Source organism: Notolabrus celidotus, chromosome 13 (genome assembly GCF_009762535.1).
Source record: "Notolabrus celidotus isolate fNotCel1 chromosome 13, fNotCel1.pri, whole genome shotgun sequence".
NCBI lineage: Eukaryota > Metazoa > Chordata > Actinopteri > Labriformes > Labridae > Notolabrus > Notolabrus celidotus.
Window position 1 is genome coordinate 20,382,837 of NC_048284.1, and position 27,053 is coordinate 20,409,889.

At 39.9% G+C, this 27,053-nt stretch overlaps 1 protein-coding gene across 1 annotated transcript; it reads left to right on the forward strand.

Moving 5' to 3' along the window:
• The first annotated feature begins 193 nt into the window (after positions 1 to 193).
• On the forward strand, positions 194 to 25,865 carry stum (stum, mechanosensory transduction mediator homolog). The gene is made up of 4 exons (XM_034700224.1): positions 194 to 1,130; positions 16,724 to 16,906; positions 19,558 to 19,566; positions 21,419 to 25,865. The coding sequence occupies exons 1-4, from the start codon at positions 917 to 919 to the stop codon at positions 21,451 to 21,453; spliced, it is 441 nt and encodes a 146-aa protein (XP_034556115.1). The 5' UTR covers positions 194 to 916; the 3' UTR covers positions 21,454 to 25,865.
• The last annotated feature ends 1,188 nt before the right edge of the window (positions 25,866 to 27,053 follow it).

The window sequence follows — 27,053 nt, forward strand, 5'->3', positions numbered from 1 at the left end:
TGGATTGAATAATGGCTTGCTGAATGTGATTTCATAATTACACCATGTAAACATCGGTGTGCTGTTCCTTTAAATGCAGGGAGAGGATGGGGAGTCAGGAGAGGGAGGGCGAGAGGTGGAGAGAGAGAGGTGGAGAGAGAGAGAGAGAGAGAGAGAGAGAGAGAGAGAGGGAGACATAGTAGAGAAAAGAAGAGGATGTGGTGTGCACTTTGTCTTGGAGAGGAGTGTGGGTTGAGTGTGATTTGATGGAAAGAAAGGAAAGTGACTTCTGAGGAAATTGAGAGGAGCAGCATCTTTTGAGGATTTTTTGTCTTTGAAGATAAAGAACTGAGAGGAGGAGGAGCATTTGTTTGATTTAACATTCCTTCAGAGCATGCTGGACATGGAAATTGAGGTGTAAGACGGTGTGGGCACTTTTCAGCATGATTCAACAGTCTTGAAGAGATTTTTCTGAGCAGATTTCTTGCTTTACTTGAGCCAGTTTTTTTTTTTTTTAACTTGAGCAAGGAGGAATTTCAAAAACTATCTAAGATAATTGCTCTCCAAGGAAAACTTTAATTTGGCTAATGCTGCTAAAAGCCTCAAGGCAGCTGGATATTCCCTGAATCAGCCTGAAAGGTTTTCAAAGTTGACTTTAGGGGAAATATTGCAGGACATTTCACCTTAATCCTCTAAGTCTTTGGACATATACTGATTTTTTTTTCATTTACCACTGATAAACACACACAATGGCACACATTTTTGATGTTGCTATTATCTGCATGTAATTTGTGACCAAATCTTGAGATGTCCTGCTGAATATTTGATCAAATTCTTAAAGAATATAACCAATCATTAGTGATTAATTTACCTGCTTATCAAAGGCTGTTTGAAATCTAAACTCATAAATAAAAAGGAGGACAAGGAAGAAAGAGTGATGGCACATAAAGAAGGAGGAACAGAGCAAGGCTTTGTGAAGACTGGGGACAACCTTGGGGCCAAAGCCACCATGGTGGGGGCTCCTACGGCGGGCGGAGGAGTGGTGGTGGAGGTGAGGGAGAAGAAGGGACCCCTGCGAGCTGCAATACCCACAATGCCTTTCCCTGTGGCAGTAATCTGTCTGTTTCTGAACACCTTCATACCTGGACTTGGTAAGTCAGAAATCACACTCCATTTCCATGTGTATTTCAAACTTATTTGAAGTCAGTATTAAGATGATGAATCCAAATAAACAAAGTGAGGAGCAGAGAACGTGAGACAGAGTTCACATGCAGAGTTTAAATATAGAGAAACTAGAGACAGAGCAGTAGTGAAACTGGACGCACGCAAGCATGGGGAGTTCATAGCCAAGGGTGCAGGCCAGCATGCCAGCAAATAAGATAAACAAACATGAAGGCTAAATTAAATAAATAATAGAGAGGGATGAAGAGTGGCCATAAAAGTTGAATATAAAGTTTACAGGCAGTGGAAAATAAACTGTCTATTTTATTACTCCACTCTAGGAAGGACCGGGATTAAATGAACACACATCTTTTTCTCAGTGTGCCTATGAGTGTTTCTTTTTCTGCTGTCATGTATGCATGTGTGAGGAAAAAAGGCTACAGAGTGAGACACCTCGCTCACACCCTGTGCTATAATAAGAGCGTCAGGGTTTAAAAACACAGCGCCAGTCTGCTAGGTGCTTATGCATGCATCACATGTGGTGCATGGATGTAACTCAGCAGGTACAGACATCATGACATCTGGTTTAAAAATGTATTACAAGTGTTGTTAAGGGTATTTACGTCATCAGCGTAATGGAGGATACATAATCACAGCAGGTCATGACATCATTACTGAGGGTGGACTCCACATTTAGGTCATCAACAGGTGTTAACCTTTACAAAGTAGTTCTGAATTGTCAACTCAATAGCTTGTCGAACATTTAAGAAGACGTTAAAGAGATATCAGGGAAAAGTGAACAAAACAAGCTGTCTTTATCAGATTTCAGTCATTTATTTTTCTATCTGTGAATTTAGTTTAAGGAAACAGTCAACTCAAGATTTCTAAGGGTATGAATAACACAGTTTATGCTCAAGCTTATGAAACAGATTACCACATAAAACTGTAACTGCCTTTCATTTTGCCCCTTAGGTTACTTGACTTGCTATTTTGATTTTCTCTAAAAGAATATGCTTTTATTTTGAAAAGACTCAAAGGGGTAAGAAGGGTACTTCCACCAAAGTTGCAAGTGTTAATGAACACATCTAAAAGTGCAATCAACAGTAAAAAATGTTCAAAGTATTGGCAAACCCTGAAGATGTGAAATCTCTTCCGTTGAATGAGGGAAGGAGATTGTCCACCAGTTTATTGATGGATTATGGCAATATATGAAAATGAAAATTATATGGATGAAACAGTAAAATGCAGCAGAGGTCAGCAAATATTTGGGCAGGGCTATTCAAGTATCTTCTATGTGCAGATGTAAGAAGCGTAATGTCATCAAAAAGTCAAAGACAGTTGGCACCCTATGCTGAGTATGATGAGCTCTTATCATACTGACACAGGGATGTCGACTGTGCTGCCTCTGAGAAGATGCCTCTGGAGATTAACGCAGTTTTTTTTGTATTAGCTCGGTAGCACAGGTAACAGAAACACGATTGACAGATTTGTTCAAAAAATATATTTAAAATTGCAGCTTTCCGTGACGAAGAAAAATAAAATGAATTAAACAGAAGCAAAATCAGGTGTTTTTCTCTTACCTGTTGTTCCTTTTTTGCTTACTTTTCAACACATTCAACAGTCTGTGTGATGCAGCCTTTCTAGTAAATGTCAAATCAATGTGCGCTTGAAAATGTCAAAAACATGAGAAAACAAGGTCAGCGCACACTGTGACCCACATCATTCTTTTTCCTCTTTTTGGCCTGAAAATGTCCGTCACAGGATGCCTTGAATTTGTCCCAGGCATCTACTAAAAGCATCAAGGCAATACCTCGATGAGATGTGCGTTTGTGTGTGTTCTTACAGTGTTAGTGTGTATTCAGTTTTCCCTGAATGCCTTGACATTTTATTGAATAGCTGCCGCTAGTTGCCATGACAACCCTGACTGAATGCACATGTGTGTGTGTGTGTGTGTGTGTGTGTGTGTGTGTGTGTGTGTGTGTGTGTGTGTGTGTGTGTGTGTGTGTGTGCATGTGTGTGAGTGTGTGTATCAATGCCATTTGGGTCTAATTTAGCATGGATGAAAACAGCAGCTTGTTCTATTCATCCTGCAGACAAAATAAACGTGTAATTGAATTTGGACAGGAGTCAGAGCACAACATAATCTCCTGTAGACCCACAGGTGTGTTAATACACAGACAGACAGACAGACAGACAGACAGACAGACAGACAGACAGACACACACACACACACACACACACGCACACGCACGGACGCACGCACGTTCACACACACACACACACACACACACACACACACACACACACACACACACACACAGACAAACATACAATTACCAAAAAGTAAATACATCTTAGTACTTTTAAAGACATTAAATCAGTTACTTTTTTGCAAGACAATTTGAAATCTACGGAGGCCTCTGTGTGATAGGACACAAAAAAGATTCTTGACAGAGCTACATTAAAAAGATTTTTTTATATATTAAAGCTCCTGTATTGAACTTTCGCGCCCCCTGTGGACAAAGTGGTACCTGTTCAAGGCCTGAATTTCTTCATGATTGCACAGATTGCAGAAAATATTTAAGTCCTTCAAATCAAAATCCTGCACATATTTAAATATAATTTTGCAATGACACACAGCCAATGCTCGCTTGTGTACATGACAGACCAGCTGAAGATGCCACATCTAGATCATTTCGTCAAATCCTCCTAACAATTGTAACCAGCTCTCTACAACAAAAGGGAACTAGATCACACATGTATCACAGTGGAAAGCAGTCTGGCATATTTAACCTCTGTCTGTTGACACTGTGGCAAAAAGTTAGGGAAGCACGGAAATCTGGCCACCAAAAATTTTCGGCCGAAAATGGCCAAAAAGGGCATTTTTGGTTTTAGGACAAATTACTTTTTTCATCAAAACAACACGGCCGAAACAGGATGTTGTGATGACGCAAGCAAAAACCACAGACAGCACACGCTTGTCTGGATAATGGCCAACATGTCTGCATCCATTATTCCTTTAATTGCAGCACTAAAGCGTCTTCTAAGCAAAGAGGTTGAGACGGACCACGGAGGGAAAACAATGAAAAGTACACTCTTAGAGTCTGTCAGCACACGTTTCACTGAGATCTATTCAGATCCTCTGCACTTCATCCCAACTGTACTTGATCCGCATTATAAAGATCATTACTTGGATGTGTGAATAAAGCAGCGCGCACTAGAAATGATCCAGGCTAGGATGGATGCGGAGAACCTGCTTGGAGACGGAGAAGCGCACAGCGCTGGAGAAGGAGAACAGAGCACAGAAAAAAGGACTCGTCTCTCTGACCAGATGAGGGGCTTGCACCTCGTTGTCTGATATGTTCAATGAGATCCTTGATTTTAGTGAGGTTAGTACACAGTCAGAGCCATAAATGCAAATGTAGAGGAGACCGGGGACAGTTGTAACATTTTGACATTTCTGTCTATAACTTTGAGCTCTTTTAACCCAGTGTGTTCAAACTGTTGTTATACAAACTAGCTTCAAGTGTCTGCTAATAAATGGCCTAGAAAATGCCTGTGCAACACAAACAGAAAATGTATGGCCTACTCCCTACTAATAGGGAGTTTCAGCCAAGAATTTTCATTTTGGTGCATCCCTATAAAAAATGTTAGTTTTTGAGACAAACTGGTCTCGAGAGTTGAGAAATAATTAAAGTTACTGGCCACAAAACTTATACGTACACCTTCAGGGTGAGACAAGCCTCTCTCGAAAATGCAATTCGCACAACCACCAGCTCCTTATACATTATCCCTTACATATGAATACCACTCTAAAATTAGCTCTATAGCTTTGGGACTGAGCCAGGCGCAACTTACAGTAGCTGAGCAAGGGGGAACAGTCTGTCCCTGTCAAGAGTTTGAATTATTTCTTATAGTACCTCCTAAGCCTGGCAGCAACCACATATCTTTTTAGAGTAATCTGTACACAAACACAAATGATGGAAAAGTTGTGTTTGTGGGAGTGAAGTGCTGTTACCCGTTTGTTTTTAGTGAACAACAGCCGGGAGCAGCAGCGTTAGCAAGCACAGAGGTACAGTGCAGAGGTGGATGGACAGAAAGATGAACCGCTGTTTGAAAGAGAGAAGTTGCCTTTAAGCAGATTTTTTTGAAGCTTTGTTCAAAGCTAAGCTAGCATGTTCCAGTTTATATGCTAGGCTAAATGAACTTCTAGCTCTAGCAAGCACAGACACGAGACCATTGACACTCTTCATTTTGAAAGGATATTGCTGAAAATTGTTAATTATTATCATTATAAGACTTACGTTTATGTTGACTCAACCTTCACTTCATTTGAAAGATTTATGATTGTTGCATATATTTCATATGATAAACAAGTATTTCATGTGTTTTTGGTAGTAAGAATCAGTCTCCTCCATACCAAACAGAAACAAAAAACAGAGAAATGAGTCCAAAAATAAAAAATATACCACTGTGAAGTAGTTTTCTTTCAGTAAGCTCAGAGTGTGAGTAAATAGTGTTTTTTTCCACCACTGACAGCATATTAAGTGACCTAGAACTACACCCAGAGCTCTACAGAGAGTTGGTGGATTCAACCTGACAAGCTCCCTCTCCTGGGTCCACTTCACATTAATCCTGCCTGACGTTTCGCCGACTGAACCTTAGATTGTCTCCACAATGTAATGAAGACAGAGTATAAATCTATTAGTGCGTCCCAATGAAGATGTTCAGCAGTATGAATGTTATAGGAGCTGTCAGCTGTATGTAATTACATTATATGGGAAAATATATATCACTGCTCGAGCTGTGTTGTGATCTTTGCCTGAAGAGGATCAGAAAGGTTGTGGCTGAGAGTTCAAGTGAATATTGTTGTGTGTGAGTGTGCGGGTGGCAGCAGTCACATGTGATACTGCAGACACTGGATCAGTTTTATGTTGATATGTAGCCTCTGGGTGTCTGAGTGTGTGAGCTTGGTGACTTTTATTTTTTGAGGCCTAGTCGGGCAAAAGTTGGTGGTTGGGATTTTGAGGAAAAGGGATTTCACCTAACATGAAATATCTTCTCACAGTGGCCTTAAAATTAACATCCAATCTCTGAAGTTTGACTCTGATCAACACTCCATCAGCTGTGTATATTGTGACTGTCTGTTTGAAGCTTAGAAGAGCCTGTTTATTGCAGAAACATGTCCATGTTGCTGACTTAATATCTGCTGCTGCTAAAAGGAGTCACCATGATAAGCAATGATATGCAAACACTCGAGTATGATGTCAGACGGGTTAAATGTATCTCTCTGTATCGCCTCCATGTTGTGTTTCAGCTAAGGAGAAGTTTCAATCAGACATGCTATATTTTCCAGCGGGTGATTTTTTCTTGTCAAAGTGCTGTAGTTCTAATCCCTTGATGCTCATATGAGTGCACTATGATATGAATGGTATGACATTGATATTCAGCAGCCTTTGATATTTAGATAATATGATTCACTGGTTTATGACTGGCAGGTTTACACAAAATAAAAAATAAAAGAGCTGAACAGCTGGTGAAGTGTTTTCTTTAGCCTTCAGTGTTCAGACATGATAGAGGATCTCTGTAAATATTTGAGTCCTGATGACAACCAACATGTAATTAGAAGATTTAAATACATCACTAAAAGTGTTTGTGTATTCTGGAACCAAATTTGGCTTAAACCAGCAGGATTCTGTCTTACCCCATCTACTCTATTTTCTTTCTTGTCTATAGTGCTGTAAACACTTCACAGTGATATGACAGAAGCAACTGTTGTTAAAGCTAGGGTTGGTAGTCACGCAAATCTAGCATGAATTTGAATCTAGCATGTCTTCAGGACTCCATCCATTTGCACTACGTCAACTCATGTCTCACTCAGCGGTTAGAGAACACCAAAACATTATCATAGTGAAAGTTCAAAACACAAACAAACATGAAATGTACGCGCAGGAGATGGGCAGAACGGCAGGACTGGATTTGATTGGTTTCATAATTGGCTCCCAAAGGCAGGGATTGGTTGGTGTTTTCCCAGGTTTACTCCAGCCGTAGATAGCGGCTATTTCCACTCTTTTTTAAGAACATATTATGTATTGATTGCCATCAGGACATAAAGATCATTTTAACTAGTATAACAAAAAGTGTATCTAAATCTGACTACCAACCCAAACTTTAAAGGGTTTACAACTTAAAATCAAGTAACTGTGTTAAAGTTATTATTAAAAGCACTTCTACAAATTATAAAGGGGATAGTCTAATTAGTTGAAGTACATCAACATGTTTTCACGCCTTGTGTCAAATATGACGAGCTAGATGCCATCTTAGTCTCTATGTTGCATGTGCAGGGCTTTCAAATTTAGGTTTGCAATATTAGGCAACCTCTGGATAGATATCCTGAGTAAACCAATAACATGCTTTTGATTTTAAGCACCAAAAATAGTAAAACAAACATTTATGTCAAAGTTTTTTGGTGGCTTTCTACACCTTTTTTTTTTTTTTTAGAGAGGATAGTACAATGGATAGATCAGGAAACTGAGAGAGAGAGTGGGTGGATGACACGTAGGAAAGGGCCACAGGCTGGAATTGAGCCTGGGCCAACCAAAACTACTTTTAGGTACTAATTGAGGTAATATTAATGTAATATATTATTTGATATAAGTGATGTAAACTTGCTGGAGAGTAGAAAGTGGGGTAAGACATGAAGCAAAGGACCAAGGCCTGGACTTGACCCAGTGTAGCTTAACTTACTGATTTACATGTAACCACTTAACTGATTCTTATCTACCCAAACTGCCCATCATGTGATTTCCATAATGTCACCTAACTTCAACAGCACACATAGACAAAAGTCTACAAGAAACCACTAGAGGAATACCCACTGCTTTATATTTTGATGCCGCTCACTAGATGGAAGTTAGGACTGGTTGTATGTTCAGGTGAAAAGCTCAAACCTGGGAACGTTAGCTTGATGTTGGGGCCTGAAGATGCAGGAAGAAGCCTAACCCATGCCAGAGATTCACAAATTGCATGGGGATAACTTCAAACAGGTCTAATTTGTGTGTGGTGTGTTAGTCGTCGGTGAGGGTGTGTGAGGCCTGTTGCTTCATTGCAATAACAAGGTGTCCTAAGACAGTTACACGGAGTCCGCAGGAGCTAAGCTAGCTGTGTGTAACCTGTATATCCCTACAATCCCAAAACTTGCCCAGTGTATCTGGTTTGTTGAGTAGTAAGCACTTTTTTTCATTACAGAAATCTAATTGATTATATTTATCTGTAACTTTTCCAACACTCCCCGTCAGTAACCCTGCCTCTCTTCTTTCACTTCTACTTCTCTTTACTTTCCCCCATTTCTCTCTCTCCCTGTCTTTATGTCTTTTTCTTTGTTTCTTTCTGTCTTTTACACTCTAACACGCTGTCATTAACCTCCCACACGACCAGTGGGTGCTTTGTAGAGTTCTCTGTGTAATTATAGTCATCAGTCTGGGTAATATCCAGGCGCACACACACATTATTTCCCACATTCGCTACATACAGGGGATCCAAGAGCATTTCACACACGGGGGATTGTTAAAGAAGATTCCTGGAACCGAGAAGATTGAAGATTTATCAAAGCGTTTTAGTTGCAGTGGAGGATTGTTCAGCTCGTATATCTGTTCCATTTAATATCCAACTGAGCACTTTCACGCACAATGAGCTAGTTCTGTGATGGTTTGCTTTGTTCAGATCGATCATGGGCAGCTTGAGAGGCTCTGAAGAGGTCAGCAACAACAAAGCTTCAAACAGAGAATTAATTTACTTTTCGGATGTTTAGTCTTAAAATTAAAAGATTTCCTTCCTATATTTTTAGATATTCCACTCAACAATAAACAGCTAACAAAAACTAACGAGACAACAGCTAACGAAACAAAGGCACATTGTAAGGAAAATGAAAAGGCTCCCCAAATGAATGGGGAGACAGATTTTTTGACCTATACTGCAGCCAGCCTCCAGGGGGCAGACACTCTGCTGAAAGCTTCACCTCCAGCCAAGCGAGATGCACCCCTGGGGGTCTGCATCCGTTATTCCTTTAATTGCAGCACTAAAGCGTCTTCTAAGCAAAGAGGTTGAGACGGACCACGGAGGGAAAACAATGAAAAGTACACTCTTAGAGTCTGTCAGCACACGTTTCACTGAGATCTATTCAGATCCTCTGCACTTCAATGAGACTGTACTTGATCCGCGTTATAAAGATCATTATTTGGATGTGTGAATAAAACAGCGCGCACTAGAAATGATCCAGGCCAGGATGGATGCGGAGAACCTGCATGGTGACGGAGAAGAGCACAGCGCTGGAGAAGGAGAACAGAGAGCAGAAAAAAGGACTCGTCTCTCTGAACCAGATGAGGGGCATGCACCCTCATTGTCTGATATGTTCAATGAGATCCTTGATTTTAGTGAGGTTAGTACACAGCCATAGCCATAAATGCAATGGTAGGGGAGACCGGGGACAGTTGTAACATAAGTGACATTTCTGTCTATAACTTTGAGCTCTTTTAACCCAGTGTGTTCAAACTGCTATATAAACTAGCTTCAAGTGTCTGCTAATAAATGGACTAGAAAATGCCTGTGCAACACAAACAGAAAATGCATGGCCTACTCCCTACTGATAATTGGCATAATAATAATAATAATAATAATAATAATAATAATAATAATAATAATAATAATAATAATAATAATAATAATAATAATAATAATTTCTTTCGGTGTTTTGGTTTTCAGTTTTTGGCCCTGGTTTCCTCATTTTTGGTTTCGGCCAAGAATTTTAATTTCGGTGCATCCCTACAAATTACTGCAGTGACAGGCCCTGGCATGTTGTACTGGTGATGTATTTTGAGGCCAAGGCATGCACAGTAGTGATCTGGTGGGTGAGGCCACAGATTTGTGACACCCCATACACTATTTAAGGGACGTGTTTAACTTGTCCATGAATCATTAATGACCCCTCAGGTTGGGACAGTCAACAGGAGAACAGATTCTTGTGTCGGTTTGAAGCTATTCCAGTAAAGATTCATGCAGGAGCCACATTTGTAAACAGAGCAGTCACATCCCCTATTTCAAAGCCTGTGGGGGAAAGTTCTGTTTGTGTAAATGTTTGGCGCCCCTTGGGAACAAAGTGAAACCTCTAATGTCACTGCTAATCTTCTTCTGTACATGTGTCAGTTCTGTTTTCTGACAAAATAATCTCACCCTGCTTTCTTTTACTGACCAAATGTATTACTATCTATGAAAATATGCTGTGGAAAAATACAAAAGAGGGTTTTTCCTTCACTTTGCTGTTAACTGACTATTCTGACACCCATCCACTCACAGCAGTCAGAGGCTTTAAAAATAGGGAAGCCTTGCTGTTAGATTCGGTCTGTTTTATAGAGAGATAAAAACTCCCCACAGGAGCTTTAAGTGTCAGACTGAATCACGTGCACAGTAACCAGCATGATACGAACAAACTGCTTTGATAGAAACCATGCTTGACAAAATGTTTATTGACATGTATATTCATTTTCTAGTTTGATCCATTTCCCATCTCTTACAAAAGAGGAGGAAGGCTGTTCAACCTGTTACGCAGTCAATCTACAGGGGGAGCTCTAAAACTTTTGGCATCACTTTTGGGGTAGCTGTTGTGTTGTCCATCTTTTTATGCTGTCTTTGATCTGTGGATAGTGAACAACTGATGTTATATTCATGGCTAGTACCTGATAAATGTTTCTGAATGTACAAAAACAGAGTATCCAGAATGAATCCAGTTTCCAATTCAAAAAATGGAGGTGATGTATTATCATTCCACCACCAGCTCCAGCTCCCTGTCAATCATGGCTCATGTGTGGAGGTGGGCAGCTCCACCAGCAGCCAGAGCATCTGCTGGTGGGCGTGGCCTCAGCGACCTGAACATTTCTCTGTCTGATCAGAACATATCGGCTCTGGCTGAATCTAGTTTTAGCTCGCTGCTGCTCTTTCTGTCAGTTGCTTTGAAATGAGCAGCGTACTAAAGCTTGAAAAGGAAAAGTAAATATCTGTTTCATCTCCTTTCTTCCACATGGTACAGTTTACTTTTCTTTTTTTCCCTACGTTTCCAGGGTTGCTTACTATTCTTGGATCGAGTTTGAGCCACAGTTTGACTTTTTGGAATTCGTTCCAGATAAGGCCAGAGCAGGCCATGTGAAAGTAAACAGTTATAACCTACAATCAGATTTGTCAAAGATTATGAGACAAGTAGAGTAAATATCTGGTATGTACAGGTTTCTATAAACAGACTCCTAATAACATAACTGTTCTTTTGCTAATTTATAGTTATCCAGAAAAGGGGCTATAAAAAGAGAAAGGACACAGAGAAAAAAAGACAAAACTTTAATGTGGCTCCTTCATGAGTTGACTTCTGGCCTGTCTTGGCCCCAAAGAAACAAGCTCAAGCTGTTGGCCTTGCAGTTTTGTCCCTGCCTCCTCCACCTCCTCGTCTTGCTCTGTTCTTCAAATTCCTCTGATGTGACAAGAAACAGAGCTAGCAGGAAGATGAGGGCTAAAGTCATGATGCACTCATCGCCCACCAGGCACCTCTTGTGTCACATTCGGTAATCCCTCTATTCAGCAGAGTATTTGCAAAAGACACAAAAAGCCTGCAGTGAGAGAGACTTAACATTAGCTAATTCTATTATCTATAGTACCAATCCAGTACCAGTGTTAAATTAATAACTTTATTTCTCTTCATGTGAAGATTACAACAGGAGTCTCTATTTGCAAGGCAACATCAGGCTTTTCTAACATTGTTACACAAGAACTGAAGGAATTTTTAATCACAATCTGCCTCACAGTCTGTCGACGACTTTCAATATCACTTGCATTCTGCTTTGATACTGAACATGTCTGAACACGAGCCGATTGTACGTTCAAAGCAGCCTAAGATACAGAGTGCCACTATGAAGCCTTCCTTTGAGTCACTGGTGTGTGTGATCTGTGGGAGTTTGTAGTCTCTGGCAGCCCCTGAGCAGCATACAACCCAGGTCTAACATGTAAACATCAGCAGCCTGGTGCACCAACTGGCAGCAAGTTCAAACATAGCCTAGTTTGTAAACTCTGTCCTGAATGAGAATTTACGTTCACTCTACTAACGTTTTGGCGATGCACCAGCTGAGATACTGTAGTTCCAACGTAAGCCTAAATTACATCTTGATTCTTACACTTAGCTCCTAGTAGGTGTAGAGTCCTCTGGAGAGTACTGGATGCCATGGTGCATCGTTTTGAAAGGTGGGATGATTTGGAGGATGAGGAGATACAGAGGGTTCTCCCAGCTAGATTACTTCAGCAACGCGATATCCCTGACAGATTACATCCTTATACACACACCATAGATTAAGGCTTTAGGCTATAGTCATCACCTTACTAGAGTTTGTTTCAGCTGTTCCGAGAAGATTAGGCACGAAAGATAACAATGCATCAAAATTGGTGCTTTCCTCTGATTGGATACTGGAAGTGTAAACGTCATATCTGCAACAATGTTTTGGTTAGTTTGGACGTTACGGTCTACTAGTTAAGATTAACCTTACGTCTCTGTGGTGCAACCAAACAATGACACAACTTAAGTTACCAACTAACAAGTTTCAACGTTTGGTTTAGTGAGGACTTTACACTCTAACACAACTTACAGAGCTTGAGGAATCTGTGGTGAAGCTCAGTGTTGTTACTTGTTGTAACTCTGCTTTAAGTGTTCAACCAGGCATTGAATCACGTGTTGTCCGCAACTTGCAGGAGTTGCTAGTCCAAATCAATGAATCCAAGAATCTTCTTTTTGCACTTCCACACCATCACGGGGAAGTTTCTCATGTTCTGCAGCTGACAAAGTTAACTGTTTTTTTTTCAGTCTGTTTGTTTGGTTAAATTGGTCGCTTTCCTTGGCATAACGCGGTTGTGTCACCGCCCCTCGAAACAACTTTGTAGACATTACAAGAAGCAGTACAAGCTGTTTCCACAACAAGCATGACTCTTTAAATGGACACAGTAGGTTGCCACCATAGACTATATAATCAATGGACGTAGTATCAGTGAGGTCACCCATCTGTTTCTGAAGCGGTGTTTTGAAGCCTACAGTCAGTGGGTGCCTTATTGGAAATGCTGACTCAACCTAACTTCCGTTGATCTAGTGTGACGCAAAGACGTGGAGTTGAGTCATGCTCTTTAGCCTCTTTAGCCTCTTTGCTAACAGCTACAGGGTGCCTGCCTGTCAGATAAGTCAGCTGTTCTCTCATTTAGGCAAAACTCGTAAATTCAATATTTTCAAAAATAACGAGTTATAAAACAACTCACCACCAGTACAGCGTTTGCAAATAGAAAAATTAGCTATTCAGACCTAAACCGTTTTTTGAACCAGGCTTTAAACATGTTTATCAATGCTGCAAATATCTTCTTATTTGAATGGGTGTTTGTGGTTTCCAGTGTTTCTACAACCAGCCTCAAGTGGACGCTTGATGAACTGCAGTTTATAACACTTTCACATTGGCTTTACATTTTAAGATCATAGGTTGCCGCTTGGTTGCCACATATAATTTTGATTTCACTAGGAACATCTGACTGGATGTGATTGATTATGTGAAGTAGATCCACTACACAGTAATACAACAAACACACACAATGCATTATGGTACAGTGAGCAGACCCTGGTGAGGTCTCTAGATGACAGGAGAAAGCTGGATATTGAATTTCATTCAGGCATACAAGGATTGTCTTCCGAGGTAATCTTGTTTTCAGCTCTGTGAATGAGAGTATTAATGTCGGCTTCTTTTGAGCTCTTTTCTAAAGCCTAGATCTGTGGCCACTGTAAAACTGCCACACTTTGAGGACTGTGTCAAGTAGCTTGTCTCCACTCTGCCTTGCTGTGATCGACCTGTTGAGAACTTAAAACTCAGTAGTTTCATTTTATTCATCATATTTTATCATTGCTGGTGGATGTCTGCAACATATTGTGTCTGCTTTGCTCTGATGTATTTTATTGTGAGTGGCTATGATAGTTCAGATACCACCAACAGATATTACTACTATTTCCCTGCTTTTATTCACACCAGTATCTACTGTACATTAATCCCAATGGGATTTCTTAACCTTCTCTGTGGTTGATGCAGCCTAAAATGCATGATTATATAGCAGGTTTTTCCTCTACCGGTGCTCTGCAATCTGTGATGCTTTGAGTCTTCTTTCTGTGTAACACAGTACACATCCGGAGCAGTGCTCTGTGAGTGAATGGGATAAGTGCTCCATTAAGGGACATCGATTGGCAGAGCAAGCTGTTTGACTTGTTTATTTGATTTCTGTGACAGGACGTCGAATAATGTTTACATTGAAACGAAACTGGATTAAGTAGCAAAAAGAAAAATCAATATGTCATTAATTAGGTATGATTTACACCAACCTACCTTATTTTGACTGCTGCAGAAATAAAAACATTCATAAGAGATATAGTGATTACTCTCCTACTATATGATAACTGTTTCAGATCAATACTGAGACAGATTTGTAACAGAGCCTTTGGATGGTGGTAGGCTAAGAATAAAGCCTCTGATTGGTCAATGGCATTAAGAAAAGGCAACAGGAAGTTGCTAGAGGAATGGTTAACCTGTTATCTTGGATGAGTAATCACAGTAGGACAAGGATTTTTGAATTTATCATTACTGATATCAGTGAATAATCTCAATAAGGATCACATATTTTGAGTTTCATTTCTGCTTTATTAAGCAATCTTAGCGCTGTGGCTGACAGCATTATGAGTCTTCAATTATCTTCTCAACAACTGTACTGGATGAATTAACATGCATTTTTGGAAACTTATTTGTGGTCCCTGAAGCTAAATTACCTGCTATTTTCATAAGTTTTTATAATAGTTAAGTGGTTTTAAGTATCTTAAAGCTTGGGTTGGTAGTCATGGAAAACTAGCATGAATTTGAATGTAGCATTTCCTCAGGACTCTGTCTAACCCGGACAGGAATTTGATTGGTTTCATATTTTGGCTCCAAAAGGCAGGGACTGGATGGTGTTTTCCCAGGTTTTCTCAGGCTGTAGATAGTGGCTTTTTTTCCCGCTCTTTTTTCAGAACAGATTATGTAGTGATTGCCATCGGGACATAAAGATCATTTTAGCCAGTATAGCCAAAAAGTGTGTCTACCAACCCCAGCTTTAAGACGAAGGGCCAGGTTGAAAAACATGACATTTCATCATAGATTTACATGATTAAAACTGAAAAATGTACAAGTATAAAGATGTAATACTATGAGTCTATCTATCTATAAGTAAAAAATATATGAGAATTTAGTAATAAGTAAAAATTTTAGACAATGGTTAGGCTTCATGTTATTTCAAAGAGAGAGATCAGAAGAGTAGCCTGCAGCCGCCTGAACTAAAATAAGGAACAAGGAGAATCTTATCCAGTTTAACTTAAGTATAGGTTTCAAAACAAACTGAATACCTAATTTTTCTGCACATCAGCCCCACATTTCCATAAGTATCAGGACAAGTGCAAGAAACATGTCTGTTTTGAAAGGGTGGGGTAATAGGCTGGCTGTTAAAGCTTCTGCAACCACTGTTTGTATACTCAGTTGTTGAGTATAATTTCACGAAACAATCCATGTTCCTCATTTTAGTGCAGGTATCTGGCTGCAACTTTCTCCTATGACTTCATTCTCTAAAATGTACGTCTTTATTCTCAAAAATCTTAGAAATCAATTTTTAAGCCCTTGATGTGGCCCTAATCCTCTGTCGTCGTATCTTATTGAATGAACTGCCAAAAAATCAGAACAGACATCTATGTTTTCAAGCGATTAATCTCTGGTGATCCAAACAGCTGCAAAGCTGATGATTAGCAAAAGCTAACAGGCTATATTAAGATGCCAAACCACCTGCCAAACATTAGTGTGATGAGTGCAATCAACATGTTGAGTGAGTGAGTTATTTGCATGCTGATGTTAGCATTTATCTAAAAATACGGCTTGTGAAGGTCAGTTGGGTCATGTTTATAGTTGAGGCGAACTCATGTCTCCTCTGGTTTATTTCACTGTTAAGTATCTGCTGTGTGGCGTCCTCCATCAGAAATTAAACAGACAGAGAACTCCTCTAAAGTCTTTGTGTCATGCTGGAACAAATGCATCATGGAGACAAGTGCATGTGTAAAGCAAAGAAGCCAAAAAGAACAAACTTATAGTATAAAAGCAGTGCATGCAGTACACTAGCTTTTGGCTGTGTTAAACACACTTGACAAACTACATTCTCTCTATGTGCAATGTGGTGTGTGAGTATATCACATATCTATATAAGCATATGTGTGATCAGATGGTCGTGCATGAAGCAGGAGCACAGCGAATATGGAAAACTAAATATATTAAAAAAGTGACATGAAACGTATTCAGCTTTATATTTTATATTTAGAAAGCAGTACAAATACGCCCACAAATCTGTGTGGTACAATAATTATCATAATGAAAACAACATATTTTTACAAAGGCTCAAAAAACAAGCTTTGTTTCAGTGAACTGTGTAGTTTTGTTTTCAGTTTCTTCTTTCCGTCTCACAGGTACGTTCATCTCAGCGTTCACGGTGCTGTGTGGAGCTCGCAGTGATCTGATCTCAGAGCGAGGGCTTTGCTGTGTGTTCTGGCTCAACGTGGCAGCAGCGCTCATTCAGATACTGACAGCTGTCATCATGGTGGGATGGATCATGAGCATCTTCTGGGGAATGGACATGGTCATCCTGGCAAGTCAGTACTGGTCAAGCTGTTTTTCAGTCTTTCTGTCTTGACTTTTATCTACAGCTATCTTTTGGATTTAGCTTTCATCTCCTTTTCCTTTGTTTTCCTCTTTCACACATGGCATGGGGAACGTGGATGAGCTCATACTCCATCCAGACTCAGGCCTTGTTTACATGGAAACGGCCCAAAAAGACTCCAAAAAAGGCTTGCCTTCGTGTTTAAAAAAAATCTGTGTTTGCATGACAGCAAAAAACTACTGAGAATGCTGGAGGATGCATGCCAGACCCGTATTTCATGGTATTACTTTGTAATTGAAGCACTACTGAAGAACATACTTTTGCATAAAGCTGTTCTTCAACAGCGACTACAAACAAACAAACAAACAAACAAACAAACAAACAAGAAGACTATGGTGACAATATGCTCTAAAACTTTTAAATTTGTCTAGAGAAGTGTTAATAAACTCAGTAGAGTCAGTGGCACCAACACGGCTGAGTAGTATGCCATTGTAATTATCCTCCTTCTCGTTCATGGCTTGACTGTTAGCATAAATAGCATCTCCGAAAGTGGCTGTGACGTCACTGCTTTCAGAGGATCCCTATGTCGCTCGGGGTTTTGTTTTAAAAATATTCACTCTGGAACCCCTGTTTCAGAAGTTGGCATCTACAGAACCTCAAAACAATGTGTCCAAGTTAATATATGTCCAAAACCCAAGAATAGTTTACTGTTGCCTATTGAAAACGTCTCTGTGCAAACAGGGCCTCAGTTATTAGTTTTTCAGAGATAAAAGTGGGTCAGGGCTAACACTGAGTCGCCAAGCTGGTAGAGATGTGGGAAATAGGTCAGTGAAACTTCTGCAACTTTCAATGGCCTATTTGTGGTTTGTCTTAAATGATATTTAAATTTCACTTTCAGATTGAATCTTAGTGTTCTTCATGGACGTTAAGTCTGAATTTTACAACAGCTGCTTTTGTTATCAACAAACCTCTTGTATGTCATTTATGTGCAACATTTCTATTTCCTTTTTAGAAATAATCAGTGTGGATGCAAGCTACGTGTTTATAAATCCGCAGCTGAATATAGCGTCTGACGAAGACAGTTTTTACTCCTCTTTAAAGCTGGGGTTGGTAGTCACGGAAAACTAACATGAATTTGAATGTAGCATGTCCTCAGGACTCCGTCTATTTCGTTGACTGTTTACAGTGTTATTACAAGTATAATATGACATAAGTTTTATGGAAGCAGCTCTACACAACTATTTTTTCCTAATCATGCTACATCTCTCTGAAAGAAAAAAAAGGTTCATATGGAAAGAGAGAAAGAAACAGAGGTAGATGCAAAGAGCAGAGACAATGATTGGGTAGTTTTACCTCCTTCTCTGTCAGAAAGTAGTATCTTCTCCCCAGGCACTGATGCATGAACAAGTGCCGACACACACACACACACACACACACACACACACGCACGCACGTGCGCGCGCGCGCTCACACACACACACACACACGTGCGCGCACGCGCGCGCTCACAGTCCTTGCTCCCTCATTGCACAGACACAGCCTTTGAATTACCACAGTGCTGTCTCCTGTGTGTACATGAGTGTGACTCTGTGACTGAGGTAATTGCTGCCTGTGTGTGCAACCAAATGTTAGTACTCACATGCCTGCAAGTTTCTGTGTTTGTGTGCGTGTGTGTGTGTGTGTGTGTGAGGTGCAGTAATTGTGTGTGTGGGAGTGAACGGCCCCCCTGTTGTGTTTTTGTTCACTGCTCCCCGCTGTGTCTCAGGCCTCTGGGCACACGCCTCATTCAACTGTTGCTGCTAAAACCTGTGCGCCTGTTAGCGCACACTGCTAGCAGGGCGATGAATATTTATACTGAACACGGAGGGCAAACTCTCGGGGTAAAAGCATGCATCTGTTTGCTTCAAAGATCATTTATTATTCAACTATTCATCAGCACAAAACATGCTCATGCGGCTTTGGGAGTTGCGCTCATAATAAGTTATTCCCTCTTTCTCTGTGCGATGAATCACTTCGATATTTTACCGTTTTCATCAGTTTTCTCCTTCCCTCCTAATGAGCCTGTGTTGTACTCAATCTGTTTATTTCCCCCCATCTTAAAAAAACACCTCTCCATCTTTTTTTTTTGCTATCCACCGCTCCCTCTTTTCTCTTTCTCTATCTAATGACTGTTGTCTTATACTCCTTCCACTGCTCGCCTCACTCTTGTGTTTCTTTCTCCTCCTAATGATTGCTTTTGTTAGATCCAGCCATGCTCCCTCTCTCTATCTCTCTCTCTATCTCTTTCACATTATTCCTCCCACTCTGTGCCCGCCTCCCTGTCTCCCTCTCTTCCTCTCTTCCTCAGCTCACATTTCTTTTACTCATGTTTGTGTTTTCTGCTTATCGATCCAACAAAGCAGGGCAGTGTTCCTGTACTTAGGTTCATTTGATCCCGTAATGTTCTGAATTAATGATCCTGTTTTCTCTTTTTTGAGCAGCTACAAGATATCTGCTTAAAAAGCCTGTTTCATATTACTTGAGTTAAATTGTGTATGATTATACTTAAAAGGTATTAAACAATGAAGCTCATGGTTTTCATCCCTGACTGAACATCTCATCTCTTTTTTTCCTCCCTCCGCTCTCCTGCTTCATAAACCAAAGTATCTGATGGTAAGTGTTTCTTTCTTTTATCCAGTAAGCCAAATAAATAAGCACATTTCTCAGGCATTAGAAATACGTTCAAGAACATTATTCAGAGCTTTCTCAGGATCCCTGGGCCAGGAAGAGATGATATTGTTCAGTGTGATAAAAAAAAAAAAAGTCCCTCATGAATTCAAACTTTGAGGTTCATCCTTGACATTGGAAACAGTTCCTCACTTACTAGCTTACGTGATTCTAACTTTCAAACTTCAAGGAGGATATAAACCATGGACATAGTCTGGTCAACCTAGAAACAGACATAAGGTGTTTTTCCACAGCAGGAACTTTACCCAGGAACTAGGAACCTTTTGAAGAACTCTGTGCTTTTCAACAGCAGAGAGTTCATCTACCCCTCCTGAAAAGTCCATGCTCAGGTGGTAGTTCTTTCAAAAGGTCCAGGAACTTTAGGGGGCAGGGTTACATGTCTGATTGGTATAGGACCTGCAATGTTTTTATTTCACCCGTAGTCCACAATAACATCACATACAACTCTTAACATTTGTCTTCTTTGAGCCTGTTAGCATAATTGCGTCTGTCATCTCCTGGTGTTACAGTTTGAAGTGTGACCCTGTAAACTGGCGACTTTCAGCTGAAGGCGTCAGTAGTTGTTAAGTACAGCAGCTGTTGAAACATGGAGGGATGGATCCGGCTGAGAGTTTCTAGTTACCAGGGTCGCTCTTTAAGCCAAAACACTGGTCGATCTTTGCCCCAGCTTTTAAAATCTGCCATCTTGCTTTGAGGCAAGCATTTCAGGCGTTTTGAAACTGCTCTCCTACTAGAGCTCGTCTTGTCTCAAGTGTTGATTCAGTGAATCCGTCTGCAATGCCACAAAGCACAATCCAAAACAGCACAAGGTTAATCTCTCTATGCTAACAGGCTAACTGTAGATGCCAGCTTGTCTGTTGCCTTCTAGGGCGTCCTCTTTTAACTGCCCTCTACAGGACTGGTGGTGTAGAGCAATTACTTTCATTGCTTCTTAATACGTCACTGACCTGATTTGCATACTCTTCCTGGAACTTCAGGCCACAATGGAAATGCAGACAACACTTGGCCACAGGAACCATTTAGTTCCTTGACTATCCCTTTTCTACCAAGTCAGTTCCAGGGGATGGAGGTGGGGCTATCATGAAGTGGCTCTTCTGGTTGAAAGCACTTAAAGAAGTGGAGTTGAGGTGAGCCATGAGCCTCATGGCAAACAGTTACAAGCTTGACTACCCTGCCTCAACTCAGACTTCATCTTATGCTGTAAACAGTCTATAAACAATCACCAGGACACAGAAGAAGTAGTCTTGGCCCAGGTATGAACTCCTTTCACCAAACATGACTGTGAGATCAATTGGAGCGACTCCCTTTGATGTTTAATTCCATCTATCATCTGCATCAGATGACACCAGCCCTAGGCAAATCCCTGTTGATACTTAACAGACCTAAAACAGTGTGCTTTGCGACCCTGTTGTGCAGTCATCATTTGTTTCCAGAGATGTTGGCTTGTTAACAAGAGAAGTTTCTATTCAATCTTGGATGAAGTTAAAGTTTCCACTCTGTACGAAATAATCAGCTCACATCTGCCACTCTGGGGAAACTGGGATCCGGGCAAAGCTTTGAAAGATTCTTCTTGATACATCATTAGTTCCTATGCTGCAGCTTTTCTCCTTTTTCGGTGTTGCCCCTCACTTTCAGTTCACTAAATGAATAGCATGGAGAAAAGCAATCACTGTCTAAAGTTCCAAATAACTGTTTTGCAATTTTATGAGCTCACTAAATTCCTCTAAAGTCCAACTATAGAGACTTTCTTCATCGCCAAATCTCTCCTTTCCCTCAGGCTACAGAGACCAGGGTCTTCCTCAGGACGTGTGAATGAGGTCACTCTCATTTCTTCTGATCGATCACACTGCAAGTTTAATGGTGATCTTTACCGTAGTGATGACCTGTAGATGTTTGTTTTTTCAAACTGGAGGACGGAGAGGAGCAGGGAAATGAAAATCTATAAACCACGAGGAGAAAGAAGGACAAATGGAGAAAACCAGCTGACTGAGGAATCCTCTGATCGCAGGCGTCTGATTGGTTGATACTGAGCCAATTTTATATTTGACGTTGAGGAAACAGGACAGCAGAAAACAGACAAACTGTGCTGTTTCAAGTGATACAATGGATATAAAAAACAAGTGTTGGGTATTTTGTTCAGTGAAAATTATCAGTGATTTTTTTGTGTTCATATTTTGATTGATTAGACAAAAAAAAAAAGAGTTGTAAAAATGTTACCTTGTAGACTACATGTTTTTTTCATGTCAGGATGGACTATCAGATAACAACAGAAATATGTGTCAGTATGACTGTGTTAGAAAACAAAGATATTAATTACCATCTTTATTTGTCATTTAATAAGGAGAATTTTGCAGGATGATGATAACTCACCAGTAAGGTTTCATTTCACTTCAATGATGCATTACACATACTTGGAAATGGACAGTAAGTTTCCAAAAATCTGTTTAACCTCAGTGTTACTGTCTTTGATGGGCTGTATGGTGCAGCTGCAGCTTAGATCAGTGTAAAGATGCTCAGACCAAAAGCGAAGTAAGTATTCACATCATGTAAGTTATGCAATCTTACAAGGACAATTATTCATTAATTATTAATAACTAAGATGGTGTTCAAATCAAACACCATTGTTGCTTGGTTCATTAGTTCCCAAGAAAGAGATTTGGCTGATACAAATAGTTACTGGCGCTTCAGTTCCAGCTGAGGGCATCAATTCAGAGTCTCAGTTTCACTGTTAACAGTCATAGGGTTTCCCCCTGTTTAGTTAGCGGGATTAACCTGAAAGAAAAACAGAGTTTCTTATAATGTAATGGCAATCTATATCCCAAAACTTTGCCAATTAAATATTATGATGCAGATTTGTAAAGAGCTTTGTCTGGTGATTAGGACAAAATTAGAAGAAGAAAACTTTAATTGAATGCTAATTGTCTTTGGCAACATAGTGTAAAGTGAATTTGCCAGTTTGAATTTTTGAACATCAGCTAATTTGCATAAAAAAAAGAATCTTTGGGTCATGTCATTTGGGTCGCTCATTGTAAATTCACAACACCCCCCACAAATTTGCATCATTCCATTGAATCTTTCTGTTATTTCATCCAGAGAGAAATCGGTTTGCTTTTGGTCTGAAGACACCTTCTGTGGATTTATAGGAGAGTTTAATTGTCTTGCAGGCTCTTTTAAAAGAAACACTTCAGCATTAGCTTCTAGTGTGCTTAAGTGGCCTTTCCGTTGTGATACTGACATCACATTGCTACTCAGACTTTTCAGGTCTCCAAATATAATACAATTCAACTACTGATAGATAAAATGACAATCACTGAGCACCAAACAACAAATAATAAGGAAATAACTGTCGACCAAACATCTGAAGCATGTATTGCTACCATAAATATCTCTGATGCAAACTGTTCAGTATTTTAAATGATTACAAGAGAAGTATTTTCAAATCATTCATTAGCTTGTGGTTACTACAGATGCAGCATTTTAGTCTTTTTGGCAATATTTTACAGTGACAGGAAGTCATATAAACTGGCAATGTTTCACTGCTGGGCACAAGATGTCTGTCATCCCAGTTTTACAAGGCTGTAATGAGAGTGACTCATGCCTCCTGATAACAATTTGATTAGAAGTTTCACACCTCTTAAATGTGTAAATCAGTGTCAAAGGGACATTACACGTTATTATCTAATTGACAGTTCCTAAGCAGAGAGACGCAGAAACACCACAGTGTCTGTCACATTATAACGGAGATTAACTTACAGTGAAGTTTGAGACGCACGTCAGCAACACATTTCAAAACAGTTGGGAGGGACAGGGTGGAAAAAAACTTGTATAATAAAAGTTGTATAATACTAAAAATGAAACAACTGGAAGAACATATCCCAACTAATGACATTCATTTGCAACAGGTTAGTAACATGACTGAGGGCACTCCAGAGAGGCTGAGTCTCTCAGAAGTAAAGATGGAAAGAGGTCCACCACTCTGTGAGAGACTGGTTGAGGACATAGAGCAACAATTCCAATATAATCTTGTTGTCAAAAATTGCAACAAATCTGATAATTTCACCTACTGCAGTTCATAATAGCAGTAAAAGATTCAGATAATGTGTCAAAATCTCTGTAGAAAAGGGACAAGGCTGAAAACTAGTCGTGGATGACAGTGATCTTCAGACCTTCATGTAGTACTGCATTACAAACAGACATGACTCTGTAGTGAACATCACAGCATGGACTCAAATTCAATTCCAAAAAATATTGTCTTTGAGCACAGTTTGTCACTGAATCCACAAATGCAGGTTAAAACTGTACCATGCACAGAGGGAACTGTATGTAAACATGATCCAGGAATGTCTGGGATTTATCTGGGCCTGAGCCCATTTAAGATTGATTGGGGCAAAGTGGAAAATTCTCCCTTGGTCTGACGAATCAAAATTCAACATTCTTTCTGGACTTATGGGAGCAGCATCCTTCACTCTGAGGAGAGGGACCACCGAGCTTGTTATGAGCACACAGTTCAAAAGCTAGCATACCTGATGGTATAGGGATGATCTTCTGGGAAGGCACTATTAATGCTGAACAATATACCCTGGTTTGGGATCAACCTGTTCATTCAGACGATGCCTTTTTCAGGGATGATCTTACATAATACAGCAAGAAGACTCCAAACTACAATTTGTATGTATTACAACAGCACGGCTCTGTAGTAGAGGGGTCCGGGTGCTAAACTTGACTGCTTCAACTCAAGAATTGTGACCCATTGAAATCTTTGCCCTATAATGACACACAAAGAGGACCCTGAACTGTTGAGCAGCTGAAATCCTATATCAGGCAAGAATGAGACAACATTTAACTTTCTAAACTCCAGAAACTGGTTTCATCATTTCTCAAATGTTAAGAGTGTGGTTAACAGAGGAAGAAATGCAATAAAATGGTAAATTCACCCCATCCCAACTTTTTCAAATTTCAAATGAGCAAACACTTTTTTGCTATTTCAATTAAATATAGGCATTAAACGATTTTCAAACCATCAGATTCTGTTTTTATCATTTTACACAGCGTGCCAACTCTTTTGGAATTAGGGTTGTATTTTTTGTGTTTTTCCGTAGAGGTCAACATTCAAATAAAAAAAAGATGATTGGTTGTTCAGTTCACTGTTTGTGTATATTATGTATATATTAATGTGTGGGTTTTCGAAATATTATAAAATATATTGTATGGCCTTAGTCTGAATATGTGCTAGGTAGGAGATTTTGTGTGTACAAGTGTATAAAACTCAAAAAGTTCTAATTAACACAACTGCCTTGGATGGATGGATCTAAACAAAGCCTTGGGTTTCCTGCGACACCCCAGCAGATATCATGGCCTGTCCTACCTGAGAGATTTCTAACCGTATTAAAAGCCTTTTACTTAACACTAATGGAGAATTGTGGACTACACAAAAATACTTGAGAGTGCGTCTGCAGGACTTCAAACTGAAATGCTGATTTTTACCTCTTGTAAATCCATCAAATGTCACACAGAGTTCTTGGATAAAAATGGTGATACATGTATTTACACATAATACCTTCTGTTGGTTGTGCCTCCCATGAAAATCAAGCACTCATGTGCATAATTCAAGATGTACTTTTACCGTCTCATGTGTTTTCCTCGAATTAACTTCATTATCTTATCCAGCTGCCTTTTAAAACTGTATTTTGGATGACATCATTTTCTCTACGTATTGTACATTTGAGTGTTTTTGTGAGAGACAGATGATGATGTCTCTAATTGTGACGATGTTTTCTGCCTTACAAACGACCAATGTCTCACATTTGTGTTTTTGTAGCAGTGGTGCTGCAGTTTTCAGCTTTTTTTTTTTGTTAATGTGATGGGTGCGATTTATAGGTCTTAATTAAATGTTATTTTATTATGATCAACCTGTAAGCCCTTAAAACTGACTCTGCTTTGCATCAGGGTGGAATACTTATGAACTGTCATTTCTTTAAAGATGGTGGTGTTGTACCAGTGTTACGATTGTAGGATAAACATGCTGCCATGTGCAGTTTTCTGCATGTATTGCTTTGGTGTGAAGTCACTGTATAAAGAAACATGTCAACACATAAAAAGAAAACTGTACCATTTTCAGATTGTAGCATTGTTCTATGACTTTGCAACAACAGTTTTATTTTGAGCTGTTTGAGATGACTGAAACAAAATCTTAAAATTAAAAACTTTTGGTTCCAAATCCTGAATACTTGTGACTAAATAGAACTTCTTGCTGGCTGACTGGAAGACTATTCCCAGCTGGTTGATGGGATTTATCCTCTGAGCCACAAAGACGTGAGCAGATTGTGTACCTCATCAAACCGAGAAACTTTCCTGCCAACATTTTTCATAGCCAAACCACAGAGCATTGCCTATCTTTGTTGGATTCAATAGACAGTTTTTCATGTAAATAGATCATCTGTGGATTCATATTGGGGATGAGTCATGGTAAATGGTAAATGGACATATACTTATATAGCGCTTTTCTAGTCTGTCTGACCACTCAAAACGCTATTACATACTACTCGTCGCATTCACCCATTCATACCCATTCACTCATTGATGGTAGAGGCTGCTAATGTAAGTAACCATCAGTATTAGTATATGTCATTTGTACACATTCACACACCGCTGAACAATGGCAGGAGCACTTTGGGGTTCAGTGTCTTGCTCAAGGACACAGCAACATGTGACTGCCGGAGCTGGGAATTGAACCGCCAACCTTCCAATTGTAAGACAACTGACTCTACACACTGAGTCACAGCCGCTCCGTCATGCTTTTTGAATTTTCAAATATCGATTTATTTATAAAGAATCAATGCCTCTTTTATCTCTGGTTGTATTGCAGTAATCCTGCCAGACGGTGAATTTGGGGCATCTAAAAGTTGTTTGCTATCCATATAACATCCCGAAGAAGAAGAAGGCCAACCATAATAGGTGTACTGCTTTATATGGCAAAAGAAGAAGAAAACATCAGTGACTGTTGCTGGAAACACAGGTGTAGCGCTGAGAGATTTGAGACCGGAGAAAATTGCAGAGATGTACATGGCTGTAAAATGTAAACTGCTTCACAGAAACTCTGGTATAAAGGTCAAGACAGATGACAGTGACACTATCAGCAGCATCCCTACCAGTGTTGGGTAACACAAGTTTGCAACAGCACCACCTAGTGCCTAGTGCATTGGATCATCCAAGGAGCACATCTTTAGGGTCTAAACTTAACCCTAACCCTAATTGTCGCCACAACACGAGGGTCCTAAGGATGCAGTCCCAGATCTGCAGTCCTGAAACTGCAGCCTCCAGCTCTATAGAGACATAAGAATGGCTAACACTACTGCCATACAGAGGGTTAATGGGACAGTGTCCCGTTGAGTGTTTACTTTAAGTGTCCACAC